The sequence below is a fragment of the Ranitomeya imitator genome, chromosome 3 (genome assembly GCF_032444005.1).
Source record: "Ranitomeya imitator isolate aRanImi1 chromosome 3, aRanImi1.pri, whole genome shotgun sequence".
In the NCBI taxonomy this organism is placed as follows: domain Eukaryota; kingdom Metazoa; phylum Chordata; class Amphibia; order Anura; family Dendrobatidae; genus Ranitomeya; species Ranitomeya imitator.
Window position 1 is genome coordinate 661,558,547 of NC_091284.1, and position 16,314 is coordinate 661,574,860.

The 16,314-nt window shown below is 43.7% G+C and overlaps 1 protein-coding gene across 3 annotated transcripts in view; it reads right to left on the minus strand.

The window, feature by feature from the left end:
- The window catches only part of RUBCNL (rubicon like autophagy enhancer), a 60,715-nt gene that overhangs the window by 24,213 nt on the left and 20,188 nt on the right, over window positions 1–16,314 (minus strand). For 2 of the 3 annotated variants that reach the window (XM_069758275.1, XM_069758274.1), the window contains exons 2-4: window positions 5,617–5,717; window positions 5,306–5,408; window positions 3,401–4,039 (exon numbers count right to left, since the gene is read on the minus strand). In XM_069758275.1, the coding sequence (XP_069614376.1) occupies window positions 3,401–4,039; window positions 5,306–5,408; window positions 5,617–5,691 (817 nt within the window). In that variant the 5' untranslated portion in view covers window positions 5,692–5,717. Of the gene's footprint in view, window positions 1–3,400; window positions 4,040–5,305; window positions 5,409–5,616; window positions 5,718–11,287; window positions 11,416–16,314 lie in introns of those variants that run through there. The other variant, XM_069758276.1, reaches the window with a different exon arrangement.

A 16,314-nucleotide genomic window follows, 5' to 3' on the forward strand; every position in this document is an offset into this window, starting at 1 on the left:
CTATGGGTGAAAAAAAACGCTGAGAGTGACATGTGCAGTTTGTAAAAACACAGCAGTTTTCCAAATTAGTCAGGACAAAAAAAAAAAAAAAACAATGTGTATGCATGAGATTTCTGAAATCTCAGACTTTTCTGGTACTGTAAAAAGCAGCTTAAATTTTACATTAAAAAAAAAAACGCAACGTGTGAACATAGTTTTAGTCATCAAAATGCTGCAAACAGCTCATCTGTTATGCTTTTTTTGCACACATTTCTATAGGTAAAAAAAAAAATGCTGAAAGAAATGACATGTTGCAGATTTTCTAAAAGGCTGCGGTTCTCAAATTCAGTCAGGAAAAAAACAAAAAAAAAAAATAAGCGTGTGCATAAGATTTCTGTGAAGTTTATTTTATGCAGAAATAAAAAGCCATGTGTGAAAATAGCCTTATAGGAAAGAGATTGTGTAGAGGTGCAGCACTTCAGCTATACACCAGTTAGTAACAAGTCAATTCTTTTATTGCATTCTGCACCACAAAATTACAGAATTTAGCCAGCCAGATATATCTAGTCTGTGCTCTATCCACACATAGAACATATGATGGAATAGCAGTAACCAAGCTCAAAGACAACCTCCTTAAAGGGATCCGTCACCCCAAAAATTGCTAGAACGTGATGCCGGGGACTTAGCCCCTTTATAAACCATAGTAGAACTGTAACTGTTAGGCTGTGTTCACACAGTGCGGTTTTTTCGCGGTTTTTCCCGATAAAAACGCTATAAAACCGCAAAAAAAAACGCATATAATAAGCATCATTTAGAATGAATTCCGCATGTTTTGTGCACATGATGCGTTTTTTTCCGCATAAAAAACGCATACCGCACAAAATCCGGACATGCTCTATCTTTTTGCGGTTTTTTTGCGGATTTCCCACTCCAAAATGCATTGGGAAGTGTCCGGAAAAAAACGCGTCAAAACCGCAGCAAAAACGCATCAAAACCGCGGCAAAAACGCATGCGGTTTTCTTGCGGATTTCATGCAGAAAATGTCCGGAATTGTCAGGAATTTTCTGCATGAATTCCTGAACGTGTGCACATCGCCTTAGGCCGGGATCGCACATGCGAGAAATACGTCTGAGTCTCACATGTCAATACCCGCCTCTGCCGCTGTCACTCAGGAGCGGAGCGTGCGGCTCCATGTATTGCTCCGCGCTCCAGCAGTGCCGGGTATTAACATGTGAGACTCGGCTGTATTCCTTGCATGTGTGATCCCAGTGCCTGAGAAAACAATTCATAAGCTGATGATGGGGCTATACCATGGTACAATTAATACAAAATACAACATTTTAGCCATTTTACACAAAGATCTGTCAGTAAGACCAACCTCCCACAAGAAGCATAGATGGGGATGCCGGCCTTTGCAATGTTAATCCATCACCTTTATACCTTGCATCTGTTACTGCATTTCTGAGTAGTTAAGAGCTTTAATTTAAATGCAAATGAGGCATTCAGGGCTATGGGTGTAACAAAGCACTTACTGAACAGATGCATCCCTAGGTTGTTTCCCAGCCCAATACTAGTCTCTCCAGTTTACAATCCCATTACCTAGCCTGGCACTTGACATCACACAGTGACCTATTGATCAATCCTGGGGAGGAAGTGGCTCTGAATGCTCCATCATGCCAAGCTCACTGCCTCTTTTCTATATAATTACTCAAGAATGCAGCAACAGATAGAAGATATAAAGGGGTCAATGGATTTACATTTCAAAGGCCTGCCATTATATGTGGTCTGGGTGGGGGAAGTTGATCTTTCTGACAGATGCCTTTTAAATGAAGAGAAACAATACACCCAAAAAAATATGAAAGAATTGCAAATATTAGAAACTTAAAGAAGGTGTGGTCATTACTATACATGAAGAATACCCGACAATGGAAAAATCATAGTCACTCCCTTTAACATAGAGGATCCCTCATGTGAAAAATATAAGAATACCAGTCACAGCAGTAGCAAATAGTCCAAACTACAGTCACCTTAAAAGATTCATAGCACATGTCTGAGCTAGTCCTAGAGGAAGGGCGTCCTACAAGTCTGCAATTTCTTTAGCTTTTTATGGTTTTGTTGGGAGTTTTTTTTTCATAAACCTATGACCACGACCGGCCACAAATACAGATAACTGTGTGAGAAGGTTCCTGGGTATAATGACTTTATGTCAGCAGCTTGGAAGTTTCAGCAAGTCACCAGTTTTCCAGACTTCTTGTAATGATTTCCTGTAGTTTGCATGTTTCTAACCTTCAATTTTCTCCTGAATCACAATTAATAGTAGCAAGATTTTTTTGCACTTCTGGCCATTAAGAATTCAGGTATTGGGGAACTAATAAGTGATCACCCCTAGAACACAACAAGTTAAAGGGAATCTGTCATCATAAGGCTATGTGCACACGTCAGGATTTTATGCAGAAATTTCCTGAACAAATCCGGAGATTTTTGTGGAATGCATTCAAAATGATGGGATGCTTAATGTAGGCGTTTTTTTTTTTATGCATTTTGTGCCGCGGAAAACTGCCGAAAAAAACGAGAAAAATCCGGAACGTGTGCACATACCCCAATACACCTAGAAGGTATTCTGAGAGCTTGATCAGCCGCCTTATACCTTCTGATGCTTGCACTAACCCTCAATGCTAAAAACTTAACTTAATCGTAGCCTCTTGTGCCTGATTGCAGTCACAGAACAAGTATGGGGCGAATGTCAATCAATGGCACTGTGTGGGGAAAGCATGCCCACCGCAGTGTATCTGACATCCCAGTGTGTGCAGGAAAGAGGAGCTAAGGGATGGCTTCTTCTCTTCCCTCACACATGGGAATGACAGTTACACCCCTGTAGCTGTGCTTCCTCCTCACCAGTGGCATTGATTGACAGTGGTCCCGGACTGGTCTGGTCAGCTTTCCCTTTCCTGCAGTCACAGGACTACTGTCAATCAATGCCATGCCCACAGCAGTGTACCAGACATTCCCGATTGTGCGGGAAGAGCAGGGAAAAGAAGCCATCCCTCAGCTCCTCCCAGCACATCACGGTGGGCGTGCTTCCCCCCACACCAGTGGCATTTATTGACATCAGTCCCGAACTAGCCCGGTGGCTGCAGGCGAGGAAGTAGAGAATCAAGATTGGCCCTAAAACTAATACAAGCATCATTAACAAGTGTAATGAGGTTGATAAGAAGGTATAAGAGCACCTTAGGTGGAAATACTGACGATAGAGTCCCTTTAAGCTTACACCACATATCTACAACCTAAGCTATGCTTGTCACTGTGCCACATTGTGCACGGCCGCACCTATACTAGGTTTTATCACCACAATACTGGTAAATCATTACATTTCTGAAATCAGAACAATCCATAAATAAACTCTGATATCACTGATTATTACCTTTTGAAAGATTGGAACAGGACAACGATCTCCGATGGACGGACTTGTCGCCTTCTGTACTAGAAGTCTCAGTGTCTGCTTTAGTCTCATTCAAGTTCAAAGCAAATCCATCTAAAATGGAGCTATGTGGAGTTGGATTTACATGCTTGGCTGCCACACTGGGTGAAGAAAACCGCCGTTTCTCCTTTCGGGAGTTTATAGGCAAATTCGGTGGCGGGAAAAATTCAGATTCAGGTAAAATAAAGTCAGAACACTTTTCGCACTGGATGTAGGGTGACAAATCCAGTTCGGGTACAACATATGCGATTGTGATGGGTGTAGGTGGGTCCGATGGAGACATATTAGAAGAGTCCACCGGGGTGTTATCCCACGCTGCCTTGTGTCTATTAAACCGGATGTCATTTTCTGCAGTTGTCAAGAAAGGACCACCATCTGTGTCCCTATTATTGCCACCAGCGTATGTGTCCTTAGAGTTTTCGTCATCACTGTCCTGCAGAGGAGCATTCACAGACGCGGTGGAAGTAACACTTCTTGGCAAGTTTAGAACTGAACAGAGGAGTTCTTTAATTGCAGTAGCGCTATCTGCATAAGATCCATAGCTCGCCCCCACTCCGATAACGGCTGGCCGAGGCAAAACATCTGCAAAGAAAGAAAAAGGTTGCAATAAAAAGGGGAAAAATGCCAAGTAGAGTTATGAACATACGCAGAATATATTCCAGGTCTTTAGGTTTTGGTTTTTCTTTAGTTTTATCTGGAATGTTCCGTTAAGTAGAGTCGGTGAAAATCAATTCACATTAACCAGTCCATCAGCCACGGGAGTAATCTGTGGCCCCTGGACAAGAATCATGAAAACCGCCTCTTACCCGACGGCATCTGAAATTACGTTTAAGCTTGTTTATTGTCATCGACCATACATCGTCCTGTGTAAACCGGAGAGTTGGTGCCGATGACATGATATTCTATGTACATTAATGATTGCTCTTAACCTTCGTCAGGCTGCATAATTTTACAACGTTAACAGGCTGCAGAGGTACAATTGTACCTTCATATATATTTTATTGAAATGTGGCCAATATATTCTGGACCAAAACTGCAGAGATGTCACGAAATTTCAGCCCTCTACAGCTTTTCGAAAAAAAAAGTTATTGCAATTTTAAAACGGAATAGTTACAATTGTACCTACTCAGCCGGACGAAGGTTAAAACTGTAACCGGTCAGTGTAAAAAGGCCAACCGCCAATTGGCTACATGCAAGCCAGTCATCGCTTATTTTATGTCCACAAACTTCAAAATGGCTGTATAATCTGAGGCAGGTCCCTGACGGCTTCTCCCTACCTTGATAACTTTGATCAACAGGCCCCTCCATATACATATACAAGGAGACCGGTCAGTCAACTGGACGGGGGCAGGCAGATAACCCGTCTCGGGCTAGTCAGCTGAGACACACAGTCCCTGACAGGATTTTCACTACAGGTTCTCTCAGAATTGCCATAGCATTTCATATTAAAACATTCCTGGCTTTAATTTGCTCAGCTAGTGTCGGATTCATACTCGGGCGGCATGATTTTGGTGACAGGTTCCCTTAAAGATCAGTATTCTACAGCCACTGCAAAATAAAATAGATTTTCCAGGTAAATACGCCATCTTCACCAGGTCTACAGAATCTAGTGACCTACATTTTGTATTGTGTTTTTACATGTAGGTTTAGTGTTCCTGTAACTCAGCGCAGCGGCTTTGAGCTCCAACCACCATATGGTTATAAGTGACTCCGCTCAGAAAAAAAAAAAAAAGTTGTTCAAAAGGCCTTGAGGACCTTATTTCCCAACTCAGACTCATGCAGCTTTTTATTAATATGGTTGTGTGGATCCTAAGGAAGCATCTATGCAATATCTCAACGGTAGTTTACCTTCTGTAAAGAGAACGGTAGGGGTGCTTGGCATCGAGAGCAGAGGCGAAAGTGGACTTAAAAATGGCGGAAATTCAAGATAACGTTTATTATGACGTCTCACCTAAGAATCAGAAATTAGAAATGTATAAATTGACATGTGTATGCAAATGATGGACTCATTAGAAGTGCATAAGAAAAGAGCATTTATAAAGGAAAAAAAAAAAATCAATTGTGTACAACTTCCTTTAACAGCAGCACAACACAACTTCTCATAACCAGAATACAAATAATAGGTATTAAGAATCCCCCCTTTATACAATCTCTCATACCTGCGCGGCTCTTGCGCACTTTTTATCCCTCTTTGTATTGCTGTAACTGGTCAGCGTCATGGTGTGTACATACATGGCTGCAAGTTCTTCAATTCGGTTTCCTAAAAATATGCACAAAACACAAAAGAAGTGTTAAACTAGTCACATACAAGATGCACAAACGTTATTATACCAGGAAGCAAAGTCGCCTAAATATGTCTTCTGGGATTACAAGAAGCAAGCATGAATCACACCAGGGATGCCAACCACCCAGAAAATACTGGGCAGTCAGTACATCTTAGGACACTGGTATTTTAATGTGTCCAATATTTTTTTCCCAAAGCTGCAGAAACATGTGCAGGACTATGATGACTGTAATTATCACTTTATAGTGAGTGCAGAATTATGGACTGTAGACATAATCTCATTGCTCTATTGAGGGAGGTTTTTTTTGTTTGTTTGTTTTTAAATGTCCTTAACCCCTTCATGACCGGGGGATTTTTCGTTTTTCCGTGTTCGTTTTTCGCTCCCCTCCTTCCCAGAGCCATAACTTTTTTATTTTTCCGTCAATTTGGCCATGTGAGGGCTTATTTTTTGCGGGACGAGTTGTACTTTTGAACGACATCATTGGTTTTAGCATGTCGTGTACTAGAAAACGGGGAAAAAATTCCAAGTGCGGTGAAATTGCAAAAAAAAGTGCAATCCCACATTGGTTTTTTGTTTGGCTTTTTTGCTAGGTTCACTAAATGCTAAAAATGACCTGCCATTATGATTCTCCAGGTCATTACGAGTTCATAGACACCAAACATGACTAGGTTATTTTTTATCTAAGTGGTGAAAAAAAATTCCAAACTTTGCTAAAAAAAAAAAAAAAAAAAAAAAAAAAAAGAAAATTGCGCCATTTTCCGATACTCGTAGCGTCTCCATTTTTCATGATCTGGGGTCGGTTGAGGGCTTATTTTTTGCGTGCCGAGATGACGTTTTTAATGATAGCATTTCGGTGCAGATACGTTCTTTTGATCGCCCGTTATTGCATTTTAATGCAATGTCGTGGCGACCAAAAAAACGTAATTCTGGCGTTTCGAGTTTTTTTCCCGCTACGCTGTTTAGCGATCAGGTTAATACTTTTTTTTATTTGATAGATCGGGCAATTCTGAGCGCGGCGATACCAAATATGCGTAGATTTGATATTTTTTTTATTGATTTATTTTGATTGGGGCGAAAGGGGGGTGATTTAAACTTTTATGTTTTTTTTATTTTTTTCACATTTTTTTAAACTTTTTTTTTTAACTTTTGCCATGCTTCAATAGCCTCCATGGGAGGCTAGAAGCAGGCATAGCACGATCGGCTCTGCTACATAGCAGCGATCTGCTTATCGCTGCTATGTAGCAGAATTGCACGTGTGCTGTGAGCGCCGACCACAGGGTGGCGCTCACAGCGACGGGCAATCAGTAACCATAGAGGTCTCAAGGACCTCTATGGCTACAATGGAGACGCATCGCCGACCCCCGGACATGTGACGGGGGTCGGCGATGACGTCATTTCCGCCCGCCCTGCCGGAAGCGGTAGTTAAATGCCGCTGTCTGCGTTTGACAGCGGCATTTAACTAGTTAATAGGTGCAGGCAGATCGCGATTCTGCCCGCGCCTATTACGGGCGCATGTCAGCTGTTCAAAACAGCTGACATGTCCCGGCTTTGGTGCGGGCTCACCGCGGAGCCCTGCATCAAAGCAGGGGAGCCGGCATCGGACGGTATAGTACGTCCGATGCCGGTAAGGGGTTAAAAAAAGAAAAAAGAAAGAAAAAAAGGAAGAAGATGGTGGTCAAACCCAAATCAGACACTGGCTGCAATAAATATTTAACCTGGAAACAATTCAGTATTTCAAAGAAAACACACTTTGAAAAAGTTGACTGGGGCTAACCACAAGACTCCTAGTCCCAAGATAGGTCCCCAACAGAATCACCCACGCCGATCCCCTAGACACATCCAGCTCCTGCCCCACTCTCAGTAGTGACACCCAGAACCCCCTATTACCGGTATAATAACAACAACGTTTTTCCACTAAAATCCCACTAAGACAGTGTGCCAAGCTCCAGTTTTTCCTATATTACCCCCATTCAGATCTGCTCTTCTGTGCATGGCTACACACAAGTCACCGTCTAGAGATCGGCTCTTAATAGCCGCTTGCAACAGCTGGTGCTAGTGGACCAAACAAAACAGCCGCGAGCCACACACACCACAGGCCCACGAGCCACATACACACCCACCCACCACAGGCCCGCGAGCCACACCCACACACACACACACACACACCCACCACAGGCCCGCGAGCCACACACACACACACCCACCACAGGCCCGCGAGCCACACACACACACACCACAGGCCCGCGAGCCACACACACACACACACACACACACACACACACCACAGGCCCGTGAGCCACACACACACACACACACACACACACACCACAGGCCCGTGAGCCACATACACACACACACACATACCACAGGCCCACGAGCCACACACACACACACCACAGGCCCACGAGCCACACACACACACACACACCACAGGCCCACGAGCCACACACACACACACCACAGGCCCACGAGCCACACACACACACACCACAGGCCCACGAGCCACACACACCACAGGCCCACGAGCCACACACACACACACACCACAGGCCCACGAGCCACACACACACACACACCACAGGCCCACGAGCCACACACACACACACACCACAGGCCCACGAGCCACACACACACAGGCCCGTGAGCCAAACACACACACCACAGGCCTGCGAGCCACACACACACACCACAGGCCCGCGAGCCACACACCGGCTACCCCTGCCCTAGATGGACCTGTACCCCTAAACACAAACATATATGGAGAGATATGCCGGTCTAGAAGAATGGGGAGTGTGGGACGAAGACATTGGGAACCTGCGTCTTGGACTACTTATCGAAGATACAAAATTCCCAATTGGCTTTTAAAAGTAGGTTTTCTCTGAAATACTGCAGCGGTGCAGAAAAACATACATGGCTGCAATAGCACAGCCATTGTCCGATTCATGTAGTCCAAGCAGCAAGGAATCAGATGACAGGTTCCCTATATTGGTTAAGTGTGAATTTTTATTAAAGTTCTCCTTTTTCCTCCCATTCTCCTAAACAATACAAGTTATTGGGCTTCATCTGAGAGCGTAATTGACCAAAATGGTAAATTAAAGGGGTTTTCCAAAGCTGTATTTACGTTTTACAAGACGCTGACAATGGTATGAAACAATGGAATCAAACTCTGCTTACCAATTTCCTGCCGCTCCCATGCCAATGCCTTCCTTGTCCCCCACTGGTCTGTTTACCCAGTTCCAGTGAGGTCAGGTAATGTGGATAAGATACCACTGTAGCCAATCACTGGTTACAGCCTTGACATGTCGGCACCACTATGACCAGTGATCGGCAGCAGTGGTATCATTTTATCATTAGGTGAGAGATGGATATACAGACTGGTGGTGGTTGGAGGAAGGAGGGGGGGGTCGTAAGTATCTGGTCAGGAGCGACATATTGGTAAGGGGAATATTTCTCCTATTGTTATTCCATACCATTGGCTGCTGTTTGCAAAAGTAAAATCCAGTGAGTGCACATTTGTGACGGTGGCGCTGTTCACACATGCAAACGCCATCATAGACCTATAGAAGCGAATGGTCCATGTATATTTCTGGGCCCCGTCACCAGACTGGAGAAAACAGCTGTCAGCATCTGATAAATCCTTCTGCTTTGCTCTCCTACAGAAACAGATGACATCAGCTCATGTGATCCAGGGGCGAAGTAAGTTCACAGACCTTGAAATGTGCTTTTACCACAGAACTGAAGAGAATAGGGTCATACTCCGAAATTCCTGTCCTTCCCACCTTTGATTATTAGGGAACAGTTCTGCAGTGTCTAAATCCAATCACAACATGCAGAAGAAAAGTGACATTTCAGATTGGCGTCTAATAATCACGGAATGTGAAAAAAGAAACGATTGAATAAACTAAGCGCCAGGGCTGTGAAGTCAGTAAGCCTAACCTCCGACTCCTTAATTTCCCCAGCCTCGCAGAGCTCCTGCTGCCCCCTCACTTCCTCCAGATATTAATTACATCCGTAGGACTGGAGGGTGAAGCCACCACTGATTGGTAGCAGGGATTGTATGACATAATGTCATGTGAGCCCCGGGAGAGCCAGTGCCAACAGAGTACAAGAGTTATTTTACTGGGGTGAAACAGAAGTATTCAGAAGGGGTCATAAGACTAACGGACAACCTCCCTTTTACATTTTGTCATCCTTTTCTTCCATCAGCCAAAGTTTTTTTTATTTTTCTGTCAACATAACCAGATTGTAAAAAAAAATTTTTTCTTTTTAAGTTCATTATGCAGTAAAAATTCCATGGCAACACGATTCTTCGTGTCAGTACAATTACGGAGATAAACTTATAAAATTTGTTCATATTTTAGTGGTTTACAAATGCTTAAAGAATAAAAAAAAATATTGATATGTGCAGATAAATATGTGGTGTTTGTTAGTACCGTTTTTAATTGCTTTGTATAACATTTTGTGGGGGAAGAGTGACCGAAAAACTGCAATTCTGGAGGTTTTTTTTTTTTTTTTCTTTTTTTGCCATTATTGGAAGCTAACAGCAGCATTTAAATGGTTACAACAGCAGCAATCTGTGCAAGCAATGGTGGGTCGCTTACCATGTAAACCTATGGAAATCAAAATCCGCAGTGCACATGCTGCGGAAAAAACACGCAAAAACGCAGCGGTTTATTTTCCGCAACATGTCAATTCTTTGTGCGGATTCCGCAGAGTTTTACACCCATTCCATTATAGGAATCCAAAAGGTGTGAAAATGCAAGGGAAATCCGCAGAAAACGTGCAGGGAAAACGCAGGTCATTTTACCTGCGGATTCTGCAGAATCCGCATGGAAAAATCCACGTGTGTACATACTCCTGAGCCGGCCCAATACACCCGGACTCAATACAGGAGGTACCAGGTTCTGTGAGCTGGGAAGGTATTAAAGAGAAATCGGTTTTATCTCCTGACACGTTTTCAGTTGTCAACTTGTTTTTATAATTTCCTTTGTGAAAGGCGCATGTCCTTACAAAGTGATTGTGCAGCCGGTAGTTAGGACATCACCGCTGCACCAGGTAGAAGACACCAGGAAGCTTCAGAAGCTAATCGCCGGGTATCGGTAAGGCGAGGGTGGCCATTTTATAACCTAAGAGGTTCAAATATTTTGCCCGGTTGGACAAATCACATTAAAAATAAAGAATTTTCTGAATATTTAGTAATTATTTATGCTGCACATACGAGATTAGAGAGAAAATAGCTGTTTGATAAATGTGGCGCACCTGTCTAGTCCAAGATTACACCAAAGGTTGAGTTTCTTAGGTTCCGGCGCAATTTTGTCCATGGGAGAGCAATTTTGATCACACTCCTTTCCTCCGCCACCACGCCCTTTGATGAGCGCGTCAAATTATCGAGAACGTGATAGGATACGTGCTGTGGCGTTTCAGTGGAAGACTCACTTTAAATGGTGAGGCCACACTGTAGACGAATATGTGGTATTAGTAATGGAGCCAAATTCTCCAAACCAATATTAGGTGCAGAGAGACCAAACATTAATATAAAACTCACCCGAAAAACACAGCTAAATATTCCTCATCGTAACAGATGTTAGAATGCAAAGCAAAAGAGCGCACCACAGACGAGAAAGCGAGAAGATCCAGCGCTCATCTCTCCTCCGAAAGGAAGAAGAAACTGCTGATCTTAATATGTATTTTGCATTTATTATAAAGGAAGTTGGTGTGGTCAGTGCAGAGAGGATTTTGTGTGTGTCACAAAGGAAAACAAGGAACTTGAAAGTTTCCACAGCAACTTATTGTCTGCATAGTTGTGAAAGGACATTTATAAAGGGATACTAGAAAAAAAATGTAAAAAGGGTCTTCATAGAGCATAAAAACATGCACTCAGTGGCAGAGAATAGTATAAAATAACAAAAACCGATAATCGCCAGTTAAATCTACGGCTGCTCTGGCGGTATTTGCTTTTACTGCAGCACTGGTTAGCCAATTAAAAGGAATCTGTCAGCAGGTTTTTGCTATTAAAATCTGTAAGCCGCATAATATATTGCACAAAAGCCTGATTATCGGAATGTGTCACTTATTAGGTCGTGTGTTCTGGTTTCAATACAATTAGTATTTTATCAGCAGGAGATTATCACTATAAGGGCTTGTTTCCACTTGCGAGGAACACGTCCGTGTCTCGCATGTGGAAACGAAGCTCTGGTGCCGGCACTCCGGAGCGGAGCGTGCGGCTGCATGTGTTGCTATGCGGCCGCACGCTCAGCTCCACAGTGCCGGCGCCAGAGCTTCGTTTCCACATGCGAGACACGGACGTGTTCCTCGCAAGTGAAAACAAGCCCTAAGACTAGGTCTCAGGTGCACAGCAGTCAGGCTAATCTATATAACCCCGCCCTCACCACCAATTGGCAGCTTGCGAACAATGCAGTGTACACAGGAAGATGCTAATCAGGGGTGTGGGCAGGGTTATATGCAGCTCAGAAGTCTTTTCTCTGTTGTAGATGTAGCAGAGTAAACAGAGATTCTATCAAAACTGCAGCAATCAGTGAAGTAAGTGATAAATCCCTGGGAATCAAGCTTTCTTACTACACGATATTATGCTGCTCACACATTACATAAACCTGCTGAGAGATTCCATTTAAGCACAATTACATCAATTTTTTGTGGGGGGAGGGTATACTAATGTAAAAAAAATAAAATATGGTGTCCTACAACTTTTCCTAATACATACTGTACATCTGTTGATTATGGTAGTTTAAGGGTATGTGCACACGTTGCAGATTTGCCTGTGGAATTTCCTGTGCACATTCCTCCCTCTCTTGCCAGAAAACGCAGGTGCATTTTTGCTGCGTTTTCTCCATGCGGATTTGTATGCGTTTTTGAAAGCTAAATAAAGGTCTATTGAAAAAAAAAAAAAAATGATGTGTGATGTCATTTCTTGTCCAACCCACACTCCATGACAGACAGACAGATCTATGGATAGATGTAGATGGATATATGGATAGTTAGGCTACTTTCACACCAGTTTTTTTTCCGTCAGGCAGGATCTGGCACATTTTTGAAAAAATGGATCCATTGTAAATAGTGAAAAACTGATGTAACTGAGCAGGTTTTTTTTTTTGTTTTTTGTTTTTTTGAGAGAGAGAATGGAAGATGTGCATGATTTGAATGGAAAAATGCATGAAAAACCAGATTCGGAGGCCGGATTCATCATTTTACATGTCAGTTTCATAAGTTTTTCGCCGGATCAGTCGCTGGGCATTTTTTCACTGGACAGAAAAAAAATGTTCTTCTGTACGTTTTCTCCGTCCCCCGGAAACAGCTTTTTTTGTGGCCATCAGGCGCTAATACAATTCTATGAGAAAAAAACAGCTCCGGCGGAAAAAAAAAAAAAAAAAAAACATATCCGTTTTGTCATAACTCGCCGGATTGTGCCTGACGGCAAAAACCTGATGTTTGTAAGTAGCCAGATAGATATATCTATAGATGCATAGATATATCTATCTATAAATATATCTATAGATAGATACAGCCATAGTTATATCCATAGATATATATTAGCAAGGCCGATGATTAATAATAATAATTAATAATAGTTTTTATTTATATAGCGCCAACAGCACTTTACAATTAAGCGGGGACATGTACAAACAATAAATTCGGTACGAGTTAAGACAATTAAAACAGTGACATTAGAAGTGAGGTCCCTGCTCGCAAGCTTACAATCTACAAGATTGTATTAATGAACATGTTTAATTAAAAAGAAAAAAAAAAAAAACTGAAAAAAAATGGTGTGGGTCCACCTGTATTTTATAGCCAGAAAGGCTACGCAGACAGCTGCGGGCCGATATTCATAGCCTAGAGAGGGGCCATGGATATTTGCGCCCCCCCCCCCCCCCAGCTACAAATACCAGCCCCCAGCCGCCCCAGAAATGGCGCATCTGCTAGATGCGCCAATTCTGGCACTCAGACCCTCTCTCCCCACTCCCCTGTAGCGGTAGGATATACGGTAATAAGGGGTTAATGTCACCTTGCTAATGTAAGGTGACATTGAGCCCGGTCAATAATGGAGAGGCGTCAATAAGACGCCTATCCATTACCAATCCTATAGTAGTGAAAGGGTTAAAAGAAAAAAAAAAAAAAAAAAAAAAGAGACACAGCCAGCAAAATAAGTATTTTAATATTCTTAGTTTCACCATACTTACCATTCTGGATCACCTGCAAAAAATTAAAAATAATAAACCAACCGTATACTCCCTTTCTGCCGTAGTCCAATTAATAACGAGTGTTCCACGACGATCTCCCCTATAGAACAGTGACATCGGGTGATGTCACTGCTCTATAGACCTTCAGTGGCACACTGACAGGAGAAAATGGCTCCTGCAGTGCATCACTGAAGAGGTTACCAGAGTTCAGGGTCTCACTTTATGGCAAAGCTGCGAGGGAATTTTCTCACACAGCAGTGCCACAAGTGAGAGTAGGGACTATTTCTCACAGGGGCGGAGAAATACATTGCGGAAGGATACCTTCCGTTGTATTCCTGGAGCCCCTGGAGAGCGGTCGCATTTGCTGATGCTGCAGCTCTCCACGGGAGATCGCCGTGGGACACTCATTTTAATTGGATAACTGAGGATCAGGGAGTATATTGTTTATTATTTTAATATTTTTTACAGGTGACAATGGCTTCGGGGATCAAGGTGATGGTGAGTATGTACGCACGTACTGCATGTACGCACGTACTGCATGTACGCACGTACGTGGTTTTTTTTTTTGTTACATTCAACACATTAGCCGGATGATGGGACTACTACTGTCCCATCAGTGGCTAATGTGTCAATCACTGTCCCTGTAGCAGGAATAGCCCGATGGGACTTGTAGTCCGATCGGACGATGCCTGCACACACACACACCCAATGACCCCCCCCCCCCCCCCCGACAGCCCCCCGAAAGCCCTGCGATTGCGCACAGCCCGCACAACCCGGCGATCTCCGTACACAGCCCCGCAGACACACACAAACACCAGCACAGACACGCACAGTCTCCGCCTACACACTTTTCCCCCTCCTGATCTGCAGCGTTTCTCGCACCCAACTCCGCAGCAAAACCGCAGATCTTTTTTACATCTGCGGTTTTGCTGCGGATGTGCCCGACTCAATGCAAGTCAATGGGTGCAGAAACGCTGCAGATCCGCACAAATAAATGACATGCTCCTTCTTTTAATCTTCATCGTTTTCAGTGCGGAATTTTCCACACCATTAGCACAGCATTTTTCCCCCCACTGATTTACATTGTACTGCAAATCACTTGCGGATCTGCAGGTTGTGTGCACATAGCCTAAAGCAGTGCTTTCTTACAACTGCATGAAGCGCTACCCATTTGCTAAACATTCTGCATGCAAATAACCGCTATTGTGTGATCATATCAATATACAATGCTCAGACACTAAGATATACGGTAAGTCACAGCATAACTAAATACTACTCTGCCAGTCACCCCCATGAAAACTCACAATACCATCAATGCCCAAATAAAACATAGGGCTACAACTAAACATATTGTATGTATGTACACTTAAGTATACAGGCTCACCACTTCTGGATATGCACATTTTCTATATACATGTCTGCTCGAATACACTTTACTAAGGGTACCGTCACACAGGGCCATTTCGATCGCTACGACGGTACGATTCGTGACGTTCCAGCGATATCTTTACGATATCGCTGTGTCTGACACGCAGCAGCGATCAGGGATCCTGCTGAGAATCGTACGTCGTAGCAGATCGTTTGGAACTTTCTTTCGTCGCTGGATCTTCCGCTGTCATCGCTAGATCGGTGTGTGTGACACCGATCTAGCGATGCGTTCACTTGTAACCAGGGTAAACATCGGGTTACTAAGCGCAGGGCCGCGCTTAGTAACCCGATGTTTACCCTGGTTACCAGCGTAAATGTAAAAAAAAAAAAAAAAAAAAAAAAAAACAGTACATACTTACATTCCGGTGTCCGTCAGTTCCCTTGCCGTCTGCTTCCCGCACTCACTGACTGCCGGCCGTAAAGTGAAAGCAGAGCACAGCGGTGACGTCACCGCTGTGCTGTGCTTTCACTTTACGGCCGGCAGTCAGTCAGTGCAGGAAGCAGACGGCAAGGGACAGACACCGGAATGTAAGTATGTGCTGTTTGGTTTTTTTTACGCTGGTAACCAGGGTAAACATTGGGTTACTAAGCGCGGTCCTGCGCTTAGTAACCCGATGTTTACCCTGGTTACCCGGGTACCTCGGCATCGTTGGTCGCTGGAGAGCTGTCTGTGTGACAGCTCCCCAGCGACCACACTATGATTTACCTACGATCACGGCCAGGTCGTATCGCTGGTCGTGATCATAGGTAAATCGTATAGTGTGACGGTACCCTTAGGCCGGCGTCACACTGGCGTATTGCATCCGATGTGAGATCATCGGATGCGATATGCTAATGACCCTCGGCTCCTGCTCGCAGCAGAGCAGGAGCCGAGTGTCATGCGTCTGTGCTCCGATTCTCTCGCACAGGGAGGATGCGGAGAAATGAATTTCTCCATCTCCTTCATTGC